The following is a 12655-nucleotide window of genomic DNA, read 5'->3' on the forward strand; positions in this document are numbered from 1 at the left end:
GATTCCAAATTTAATGACAAGATGCATCATTGACTCACTGTGTTTGAATTTTAAAAAAATGTATATAATGAGGTTATCAATAATATGTTACTTAAAATATGCAATTAGGATGATATATATATATATTTTTTTAATATTCTTTTGTAGGTTAAAAATGACAAATACAAATACCATATTTCCTTAGTATTACTAATTTTATTTTGAACTTTTAAAAAATTTTTAAAATTTCGTGGGACACAAAAAACCTGGAAACGAATACAAATAAACTAATATAATACCATTACATTGATGTAGAATTAGTTGGCGATTCAACATGATTTCAACACCTTCTAGCTTTGAGACTAATACTGTAATACATAATTCACATGTCGTAATTAGGAGCGATGGCTAATTAAGAGAACTCGATTAATCATGCCATTGCCACTAACCCAAACAATGAAGCCGATCGAAATTGTGTATATATATATATATATATATATATATATATATATATATATATATATATATATATATATATATATATATATATATATATATATATATATATCATCGTAAGACGTAAATAAAAGCTAGCTAGAGATTAATGGTATGGAGAAGTTGCTTGAATCCTGTGCTTTCTCTTTTGAAGGAACCTCTGTAAAGATCTCTTCATGGAAAGCCCACCTGGGCTACACACAGGAGGCGATATCAAAGGCGAAGATGGCTCCAAAGAAGTGGTAAAGTTCTGTGTTCTCCTCCATTTTTCCTCCATTTGTTCGCTTGCTACCTTTATTATTGTCCTTGCCTGCAATAAAAATTAATCCACTTAGAACCACCTTTCTGAGATACTTAATTGCAAGATCTAAACACAACAAATATTTTATAATTATGTTAATATATATGATGAGCTTCGATATAGAATTTTGATGTTGGTATAATGATCAGTACATATCTTCAAGAGTAAAAACTCGTTTCCTGTAAAAAATTTATACATGGATATGTAACAGATATATCTTGTAATGATATAAGACTTGAAGTCTCTTTCCAAACCTCAATAAAATCCAAGGAAGATAAATTTATTAAATATCGTACAAATTATCAACAGGAAATACCTAAAAGTCATTTCAAAAGATTAATTAAAACTATTCATTCGAAGAAAAAAAATCCAAATTTCAGAACATGGTTTATAATAATCACATAATAGAATTCTTATACGATTTATAACATAAAATAGAAGACATTTCTTTATATATAACATTATAACTAAAGCTTCTTTCAAAGAACAAGAAAAAGGGTAAGTTTGGTAGCCATCATTTTACGACACGTGACTTTATTTCTTCAAAAACCTTAAAAACATAAAATAAAATATCAAACCGAATTTCTTTATATATACTAAATTTCTGTACAGCAAATTGCTATACAACTATGAAAATACCTGAAGCTCAGTGACGTCACAAACGCTGACTTTTCCGTCATAAAAGATTGTTAGCTTCTGCCTTTCCTTTGAATCCTCACCCACTGTATCCAGTTCCTCACTATTTCGTCGAAATAAATAAATAAATAAATAAATAAATAAATAAGAGAGAGAGAGAGAAAAAGAAATCTATTAGTTAGTATATCAAATACTATGTTAGATATAATGTTAATGTTCTATTCATATTGTTCTTCTAAATGATATAAATTAATACAATTTAACCAATTATATATATTAGTATGACTTATTTCTCTTTTAGTTGAAATCTTTGTATTTGTGCTATTTATTCTGACTTAATGACTTAACAAATAGGTTGAAACTTTCATCTGCAATACGTATATATGATGCGTATAACTAATGAGAATGCATATCTAGGTTTAAATTAGCGAATGCGTAAGTATATATTAGTATGCTAAAATGAAAGTGATGAGGTAAAGACGTTACCTGGTTTTTTCTTGACCATGATGGTGGTGATCCGAAAAAAGGTATGGTGACGGCGGCACAAGGCGGAGTTCCAAATTGCAGTTCCTCCTCATATTCCGAGAGAGAGAGAGAGAGAGAGAGAGAGATGAGAAGGTATGTCTTTATATCAGTATCTGTGTATATGTTTTTTTTCGCAGCAATCGACATAAAGCAAACAGAAAAGAGGTATTATATATTATATATTATACGAGCTGCAGACAAGAAAGAGAGAGAGAGAGAGAGCGGCGGAGTGGAGAAGCATGAAAAAAAAACACGTTTAGAACGTTGTTGATAGCGACCAATGAACAGCGGCGCCACCAGCTTTACTCATTTCCACGTTCTTTTACTTTCACGTGCACGGATAGTCGACACCCCACACGCCACCCTATGATTACTTAATTGATTATAACAAAGATTGCGGAAATAAGTAGTTGATTGGCGAGTTAATAATAGACTTGTGCTTAATTGATTAATTCATCCGTGTATGAAAAATAATCCGAATCATCCAAAACCCAAGACGTGATAGTAGGTTTTTATTCTTATTCCATATTCTATTATAGTCAAAATTACAGGATCATGACAAGTTAGAAGGTCTACCCGCTTGTTTTGTGGTTTCTAAAATTTGTCCCATTTGTATTTTGGTTAATGTCGTCTCCTTGAAGCCCTTAGTCGTGGCCTCCTCCGACCTATGTGGCTTCACTACTAGATCAAACACTTTTAATGACAGATGAATTACGACGGTAAAATGATTTATGGTAGTCAGAATTGTTTAAATGTCTTAAAAAGAAAAAAGAAGTGCGACTCTTTTAATTTCTTCCTGTGACGTTTTGTAAATCAGGTTACACCGTTTAGATCTCCACTTAATTTAAAGTTCTTGGGTTTAGAAATCTTCTTTAAACTCGTCTACAATTCCCACTAAGTCACCAACCATAATCAAGATTCCCTTCCACAGTTGAAAAACGTCAATAGTGGGTGCTAGAACACAACACATTAGTGAATGCCTATCATGAGTGTTGAAAATATACTTCCATTCGTCATCAACAACTTCTTCACGAATGACCTTGTTGGTCAACTGATTTGTTTTTTAATCGACTTGTTCCTTCACACATCCTAGTTTCGGATTCCATTGTAATCAACGATATTTCTCATGGTTGCATTGGTGTGGCAGCACAAGCCTGTGACTTGGTTAGTCTCAATCCTACAAGAATCGTTGAGATCCTCAAGGATCACCCCTCGAGTTTCGTGACTGCAAAGCAATTGACATTGTGAACTTGTTACACACTGTCAATCATGGAACCATCGAGCTTTTATACATGCAGGTGAATGGTGAGTACTATAATCTTCTTATGGTGGCCATCAACACTTTTTTCTTAATTACATGGTCTCTAAATTTTCTAAATGTTCTAAACACATGTGATGTTTTATAGCTCTATGCTCCCTGAACTCAGGCTATTGCTACTAATTTATGCTTGCTCTGTTACATTTATGCTTGATTAAATATACTCTCAAAGTCACAAAGATTTCTATGTGATACTCGAATGGTAGAAATCAACATAGTTTTTCAATGATCTCATTCATCAAATCAAATTTGAATTCAACTCCTAAAGTATTGTATTCTTATTTGGTAGTAGATCGTGTCATTATGTTTTGACTGGACCTCATTCCAACAAAACTTACTCTTCATTCCATAATAAAGTCAAAATCCAATTATAATTCATAATTATTTATATATGTTTAAAAATTAACATCTTATGTAGCTCTTTCATAAAGATTATTTCTAAACTGATTGTCTCATATACATTATCTTAGTTCTTCTAAAGTATTCTTAGAATGTTTTCTTAGTCATCCAATGACTTAATGATGTATTCACTTAGTATCCTATGACATGCTTACAACATGATCAAATACCATGTCCTATGCATAATATGGCGTAAATGATGAATTCATTTACCAAGAAAATAGAATATAAATCATTTCATTTAGTTCAAACCTATGTGCTATGTACTTTCTAGGCTAATTTAAAATGGTGCCATATGACAATGCCAAGTATTCTCCAAAAGAATCTTGTGTCTTGATCCCTTTCAGAATATTGCCAATATATGTATAAGGACATGAAACTTTTAACTTTCATTTTATTTATCCCTTATAGATTTTACATTCCAAGAATGTATCTTCTCCTTCCTAAGTCTTTCATTTTAGAAACACTTTACGAGTCAATATGAAAACGACCATGCTCAGTTAGTATGTGAATTCAAAAGATTAAGTATGTCTCATTCATATAAGATTAGGAATTTCACTATGCTCCCACTAGTTCTTAATAAACACACATCTTCTATTCATTTTGATATAAAAACATACCTTGTGGTTTTACATAAAATGATGATTGCAACATTAAGATGTTTGCTTTATATCCACAAGTGGATCTCAAACCCTACACATTTTGTTAGGATAACTTGGATTAAGAAAATCTCTAGGCTAATCTATATAAATATCTTCCAGTAGATGTCTATTAAGAAAAGCGGTAATTCTTGAAATCTATTTAATATATCTTATATTAAGAATATGAATTTATAGTAAACAATATCATTGTTGATCTAATATTAGCCACTTGTGAAAAAGGTTTGATCACAATCAATGTCATGAGTATGATGAGGATCATAATAAATGACATGAGTATGAGAGAATCCTTTTACTATAAGTCTTGCTTTAAATGTGTATGTTTATCCATGCATGTAATTTATTCTTTCTAGAAGAATCATTTTCTCCTTATAGCCTTACAGGTATAAATTTTAATCAAGCTCATTCTTGATTATCATACATGGATTATATCTCATGTTCATGACTCTAAGTCATTTATTAGATTCGAGATCTAACATAGCATTTTGGTACTTGATGGATTTTCCAGAAACCATCAATAAAAGCTCATCAATGAGAGATTCCACATTTCTTAAGTAATAGATGATTTCTACCACTAATGCGAACAATTTATGTTTGTGAATAGGTATTATTCAAGTTTAACAATCCTTGTTAAGACTAGTATCAACTATTACTACATGAAGTTATGGTTCTTGAGCTTCTTCAAGTTCCATGTACCTCCCACTTGTTTTTCCGTTAAGCTTGCTTTCTACTAACTTAGCTTTCACAAGAATAAAATGACTTATTCTTGGCGGGTTTGCATATAATAATCTAAGCCACATTTAGAGTATTATACAAATATGTATTTAGTGGATTTTGGGTTTAGAAGCTTTAGTCCATCATAGGCTTTAAATCCGTAAAACATTTTATAAGATATGGATGGAATCTTTCCATACAAAATCTTATAAAATGTCTAATCCAATTATTAGTTGGTATTTGTATTCAAGATATAGTTAATAGTGATTGAAGTATTATCCCAAAAAGATTAAAGGAGGATATTTCTACTGATTAGATAGCAAATCATACCTAATAAGATTTAATTCATCCTTTATTATCATTAAGGCCTTAGATGGTTCTTATTGGTTTGTATCTCAACTTTTGAAATCTTCAACAAAGATTTCACAATTATGTTTTACCCTGTAAAATATAATTAAAACAACTATAGTTGTTAACAAAGTTGATTTGATATATTGTGCTTGGTCTCAGACATTCATTAGAAAGGAAGTCATACACCAAAGTGTATAGTTCCTTAATCATTTTCTCTACACCTTAGTAAAAATGTCATTAAGAATCATTTACATATAAATAAGGTTCATATATGTCAAATAAACTACATTATTTTCCTTCAGAGATCCCTTTCTTGACGTTGGAATATATGAATGCCATTTATATAATAAGGATAACAATGTCAAAGGTGAGTTTAAATTAAAACAAGTTTAAATCAAAAGTGCTTGCATATAGAACTTAACTTTATTTATGAAATGTTGATATTTACTTCATAACTCTATTAAGAGATCTAGTCTCATAAATAGAAGTTAATCATTTCAGAATATGAATATTATCGTTATGAAAAACGATTAAGTAAATGATCCAACATTTGAATAAAATAACTGAGATATAAATTTATACATGCTAAATTAAAACACACTTTGTTCCAAAAAAAAATATTGTTTTACATTACAAGTAATTTATGTTCTAAAAATAAATAATAAACTAAACTCCTAGAGTGTAGTTCCAACTTGATTGTGCTCAGCTTGGTTACTCTTCAGTAAATATTTGCAAGCCATTTAAAAATATTAGATTAACATTTAATTGCCAAATACCTAAGTGTTATATGAAAGTATGAGTTATATCTAGTAGATACAAGAAGTACTAGTCTCTTTAGCCTTGTATTATTCAAATGTTTAAACTAGCTTTAAAAATATCACAATATTTATTTGAATAATGCTTGACCTTATATATCATCATATATATGTTTAATTTATCCAAGACTTCCTAGAAGTCATGAATAACTATTCCTAGCTTGATGCTAGAAGCATCTTAAGCCTCACAATGATGCCTTTACTAGGTATCATGTTCATGTTTAATTGCTTAAAGCAAATAGTTTAGGACTATGACCCTTAAGTGTATACAGTTTAATATCTCTCTTGAGATTATCTCTTAAGACATGAACCCATTCATTGAAGTTGTATCTATTGAATATTACTGTTTCATTTAGTCATTAAAGAAAATGATAATTCATGATAATGAGAATGGATTATATAACTACAAAATTTTAACAAAATTCATTTATTATTTTCAATATTTAATCTTCAATAATTAATACCCTTTTAGTTTCCAAAAACATTAATTATCAAAGTCTAGGATCCAAGTTGAAAAAAATAAATAAATAGTTAGGTATCCTTTATCCCATCCATTTGAATTTAACCCAGTAGATATCGATTATCAATTATATCTCACTATATAATTCCTAGATTTACGGGATCGCTAATAAAAAATTGAATTAGACATGTTTGATCCCATCTATGCCTCAGAACTCTCTTGCTTACGTTTCCTTTATCACAAATCGTCCAATTTGAAAAAACTTGTGTTATCGGCCTATACGTTGGTTATAGAAATCGTGAATACATCCCGGCCATAAAAAAATAACACTAAGTGGTTAGGTATCATTTATCCCATTAGTGCATACAAGATAATTGCGAGTGTTGTCCAAAATGATTGCATAGATTTGAGGTTTGTAAAAAGGGTCTTTATATGTTTTATAATTCTAGTTTAAAAACATATGATATCTTGGTTATTACATGCATATAATAAACTATGGTATAAAATTTTAAAAGAAAATCATTTTTAAATGTTCTATATAAAAATCTAGTTTTTATATGATTTGACGAAATTCAATTTTAGTAACCGGTATTAAGTTTGATTGCATTTGAACCTTTTATATCATTAATAAAACTTCCTTTTATTACTTATATATTTGGAGTTTAGTATAAGTTACAAAAATCACAATTTTAAAACTTATATTGGAGCATTTCAAAATTTGTAGTTATTAACGATTTTATAAAACCGAGTTTTATTTTAAAATAATAACTTGTTACATCTTATGTCCAATTTTGAAAACCCAAACTCCATGTGATGTTTATTTAGTCCAAAATTATTTTAACATGTGAAAAACTAATTTATCAACCACACATAATAATTGTATAAAGTAACCAACACAAACATGCATAAAAAGATACCAACTAATGACATTTTTGTGAGCAAACACAAAAATACCAAGTCCATTTCTAAAGGGACATTTAAGGGGACCAAAAATATTCTTGTAATCTTGTTGAAGAAACTCCCACTTAAGTAAACACCTATTGCTTGTAAAAGATTGGAAAAACTTCTTGAAGGTTAAAATTCAGCAGGTGTCACTAAAAGCCAACAACCCTTTATAAACAACATTAGTGACACTTTTAAGAAAATGTCACCGAAAATCTTGCACACCTTTTAGACTTGAAAATTGCTCTTTTTGTCTTTAAAAAATGATTCCAACTTCATTTCTTTTTATATATTTTGTACAAATAAAATTTCTAAAATCTAATCTATTATTTTACAAAAATAACCAAGAAAAGCTAATATATTTAGTTATTACATACCATATGAATAAATAAATTATTACATCAATTTTATAACAAAAATAACCAACAAAACAATATAACAACACATTGGTCCTTGGCTAGTTTATGCACATCATGTACATCAATATACACATCAAACAATCTTTGTTTTTCTAAGACAACTTTAAATGACAAAAGATGCACGAAACTTTTGTCACATAAAATAACAAAAGGATGTCATAGAAAATATGTATGAACTTATTTTTATACAAAAAAAAATTATCCATATTCTCCAAAAACTAGGATTTCTAAAAATAAAAAATCTAACTAAACTTGCAAGATGGTTCTGCTACAAATTGTTGGGTTTTATTTCAAAAATAGTTTTATAAACTTGAAAAATATGGCAATGGAAGATGTAAGTGTTCTTCAAGTTTTCTAACCAAAACTAGAGATAAAGGGAGAGGGAAGAGAGGATTGAGATTTTTCATCAAGGAATCAATGAACATATAATCCAAGTGCAAGCTCTACTATTTATAAGCATAAAGTGAAGTTATTAACCATTAGTCTTTAACACTTTAAGCAAAAATGTCCTCATTGTCATAAGCATGTCTCCCATGCCTTAAAGCATGATTAGACAAGTCATATGCTTCTTCTTTTTATGCATATCTTGAAAATTACATAAAGAAGAAGAAATAAATTCAAACTTTTATAAACTCTTTTATAAAATATAAATCTTGTCTTTTAGGAAAAAGACAAAAAGATTCAACTAGTCCAAAAGTTTGTACATTACTTATAAATCATACCATATGATATATATTAAATTACTTGCTAATGGAAATTATTATTTCCATGAAATAAATAATTTCCAAGTTAGTTATAAGACTTTTATTGAATATTTATTAAAACCAATTTGTAATAAATAATAAATTGTATCGAGTTGTTGTTAGAGTGACCTATTAGTATCATATGTTATTTAGCACTATCACTTTAATATGACTAATGAGCATATAAGATCTTTCAATGTGTGTGTGTGTCTATATATATATATATATATATATATATATATATATATATATATATATATATATATATATATATATATATATATATATATATATATATGAAACATCCCAAAAATACTAAGACAACCCGTTATTTTCAATCTTGTAAAAGTTAAACATATCAAATAAAAGTTAAAATGGTTGTTTTGTTAATTTATTAAAGTTAAATTAATAAATTTGATTTGTATAAATCATTTAATAAAGTGTTGTAAACATTTAGAAGTGAAATCACCCAAATCCGAAACGTTTCGCATGAACCGAAAACCCTCGGAATTTGGCCAATCACCTCGCACCGAAAACTCCTTTCGGTCGTAAAACCCTCAGACCGTGAACCTTCCTCTGATTGCAAATATCCGAAGGAAGTAAACCATTCTCGGCCGGAAACACCTTTTACTCGATGCGAGTTCTCGGCCGAAAACTAGCTTTTCTTGGTTTGAGTTCCTAGCCGAGAACCCTTTCCTCGGAAATAGTTCTTGGCCGAAGACACCTTTCTTGGATGGAGTTCCCAACCGAAAACCACACACACACACACACACACACATATATATATATATATAATTGTCCGAAAACAACAATCATTTCCTTATTTTGGGCCGAAAAACCTTCCCATTTTCTCTCAAGTATCATCGAGTTCATCATCTTTTCCATCAAGTATCACCTGAAACTCTTCAAGATCATACCAAATTCATCTAGTGTTCATCATACCATCAAACAATCATCATTCCATTTCCTTAAACCCCAACGAAAAACACCTTGATCATCTTGGTTTCACCAGGAACATCAAGAACACCACTTGAATCATCAGGTGACCGAAAACCCAAAGGTGACCGAAATCACCTATCACCCTCTCGGTTCCATTCTAATACCCCCAATTGTAAGTGATTCTTAATTTTTAGGCTATTCCATATCATATTTACAACTATTTTCACTAATTATATACATATATATTGCGTGAAATGCTATTAGGTGAGTTCATACACCTACATTTTCATAATTTTTAACTGTTTTAGGGGAGGGGGGGGGGGGATACAAGTGTAACACAATAAAAATCGTGTTAATATCTGTCACACCCCTGAACCGGAGAAAGGCAGAAACGTCCGAGGGTTGGGTGACTTCATCTTGTAATATCATCACAGTGTATATAATTGAAACAAGTAAACATCATCATCACACATCCAATAATACAACAATACAAGGTTTACATCATTGTAACTGTTTATAAAAGTTACATCCCAAAAACATAAAGTGTATGATAGCAAACAAATATAACAAAAATCCACATGTTCTTGAAGTCCACATGCTTAACGATTCCCTAAGAATAGAAGTGATTTTTGAAAACGTCAACATATATAATGTTGTTGAGTTCATAAGCATGTTTAAATAAAAAGTTGGGGTCTTAAAACCCTAAGACCGAGTATCAGTGTATGTATGTTTTTGTATCATCAAAATGGTATATGTATTCCGTAAATTTATAATGGAGTTATTCTCTATGTGAGTCGTTATAACCATACTTGATAATGACTGGTTCGCCTGTCTTGACGTTTTTCAGGCACCGACTTGTTTAAGGTAAGGTTTGTCACCCTAGACTGGCCTAGTCTAACTATAGCGAACAACTCAGGTGTGGGGGAGTCAACCCCATATAGATCTATCCACAAACTCTCGCTCTCCCTCCAGGAGACTCTGGTTATAACTACATGCTACGGTTGTACACTAGATAGGTGTGATCAAACGAAATGTCTCACAAGAGCCTTAACTGAATTTACGTGAATATTGAATTGCACAATATATATTGTTTCCGTGTATGTTTTTAGTTTTTCAAGGCCCAACGAGTATGTATGTGATTGTGTGAAGCCTACAAGCAATGTAGATGGACCACGAAGGCCCAATAAACATGTAAAAGGACAACTAAGGCCCACTAGACATGTAAATTATATTCCCGACCCATTAAGCATGTAAAAGGACAACTAAGGTCCAATAAACATGTAAGGTATATTCAAGGCCCAATAAACATGTAAAAGAACAACTAAGGCTCACTAAACATGTAAATTATATTACAGACCCATTAGAAGTGAAAATAATGTAATTAACCCGTTTTTTATTGTATTGTTTGTTCTAGTTCAATTATTTACCAAAATGACAATAAAAGCCCATGTTTTGTAAGGATGACATTTTTGGTCCATTAGGCCGAAACTTTACAATTTAGGCACATTTTTGGTAAAAATGACACTTTTGGTCCCTTAAGACCAAAAGTTTACATTTAACGGCTTGTTTCAAATAAAATAACATTTTAGCCCACTTTTATTATAAATGACATTTTCGGCCCAATTTAATGAAAATTGACATTTTCGGCCCAAATGTGTATAAATTACCTTTTCGGGCCAAGTTTAATAAAATTGACATTTCCAGCCCATTTAACCGAAAATTAATATATTTGGCTCAAATTTGTTTAAAATGACACTTAAATCCACAAAAGTAAAAGATTTACAAATTTAGTCCATGAAATCGTGAAGGCCCAGTTTGAGGCCGATTTTCAAGATTTTATTTAGTTTTTCAAACATTCTTAACATGTTTAATCCTTTCATCTTCATGATAAGTTGCATAAAGTGTTTTGATATACAAACATCACCATATTTTTGTAGATCTTTCGAAATCTATGACGTTCCAACACATAAGCACAACATATAGCATGGAAAAACACACATAATCATGCTTAAACACATAAATCTACACAAAGAAACTTGTATCCTCCCCCAAAACATAGTAAAACCGAAAATAAGGGGTATGAACTCACTTTGGGGTGATGGATTGGTTTTTGGTGAAGAAATGAGAGGAGATTTCGGCCCTAGCAAGCTCCTTTGAGTAGATCTTGAGCTTATGGGGTTCTAAGGAACATGGATCATGAAATGGAATGTTAAGAGAAGTAAGTTTAACATTAACATGAAGTTAAACACCTCGATAAGAAAGTAGCTTACCAAGAATGGATGGATTTTGATGAAGTATCCTTGGACTTTACACACAGGCACTCACAAAATTGGAAAGGGAAGATGAGATTTTCTTGAGAATTCTAGAGAGAATTTTTGGCATGGAATGAAGTTGGAGAAATGGCCTTAGGCCGTGAGTTTTAAAAAAGAACGGAGGGGAGGTTTATTGGTCATTACTTGGAGGGTTAGGAAGTTGATCATGAAAATATGTGAGGCAATTGCGTAAGTAACCTTTAAACGATAGTGAGGTGTTAAGAAATTGAGTAAAATAAGTTTTTTTTTTTTTTTTTTTTTTTTTTTTTTTTTTTTATTATTTTTTTTTTAACCGAGAATGGAGTGTAGGAAAGAAGGAAATTTGGTGTTGGGTTTGAATTATGAATGTAAAGGTCGAGGGTATGTTAGCCCAATAAGGAATTTTGCCCCATTGGGCGCACACATGTGTTTACGGTCCAACATGACAAAGGGAATGGGTTTTTTCGGTCCAATGATGTTCATGATAATGCTTACGGCCCATTAAGGCCCATAAGAGGTTTTGTGGCCCAAAATCAATTACTTAGACAATATTGGTCCAATTAGGGCATAAATGTGTATTCTTAATTCAAAATAATTAGGTTGTGGGTTTATTGGCCCATTAGGCACAATAAATGATTCCTGGCCGAAAAGAGTTTGAATCAGGAAAAA

At 30.7% G+C, this 12655-nt stretch overlaps 1 protein-coding gene across 1 annotated transcript; it reads right to left on the bottom strand.

The window, feature by feature from the left end:
* Window positions 1–246: 246 nt before the first annotated feature.
* JAZ7 (jasmonate-zim-domain protein 7) lies at window positions 247–2093 on the bottom strand. Its single transcript, XM_078964389.1, has 3 exons — window positions 1898–2093; window positions 1415–1514; window positions 247–784 (listed from the first exon to the last, which is right to left on the bottom strand). The coding sequence occupies exons 1-3, from the start codon at window positions 1987–1989 to the stop codon at window positions 581–583; spliced, it is 396 nt and encodes a 131-aa protein (XP_078820515.1). The 5' UTR covers window positions 1990–2093; the 3' UTR covers window positions 247–580.
* Between the last annotated feature and the right edge of the window lie 10562 nt (window positions 2094–12655).

This window comes from Lactuca saligna, chromosome 7 (assembly GCF_052625555.1).
Source record: "Lactuca saligna cultivar CGN05327 chromosome 7, ASM5262555v1, whole genome shotgun sequence".
In the NCBI taxonomy this organism is placed as follows: Eukaryota; Viridiplantae; Streptophyta; class Magnoliopsida; order Asterales; family Asteraceae; genus Lactuca; species Lactuca saligna.

What these genes read in the sequence shown, in the direction of transcription:
- JAZ7 (XM_078964389.1), bottom strand. Translation starts at nt 1,989, where the DNA reads ATGAGGAGGAACTGCAATTTGGAACTCCGCCTTGTGCCGCCGTCACCA. An exon ending in CATGGTCAAGAAAAAACCAG is followed by an intron (nt 1,515 to 1,897) that starts GTAACGTCTTTA and finishes TCGACGAAATAG; the next exon opens with TGAGGAACTGGATACAGTGG. An exon ending in GTGACGTCACTGAGCTTCAG is followed by an intron (nt 785 to 1,414) that starts GTATTTTCATAG and finishes TTTTTATTGCAG; the next exon opens with GCAAGGACAATAATAAAGGT.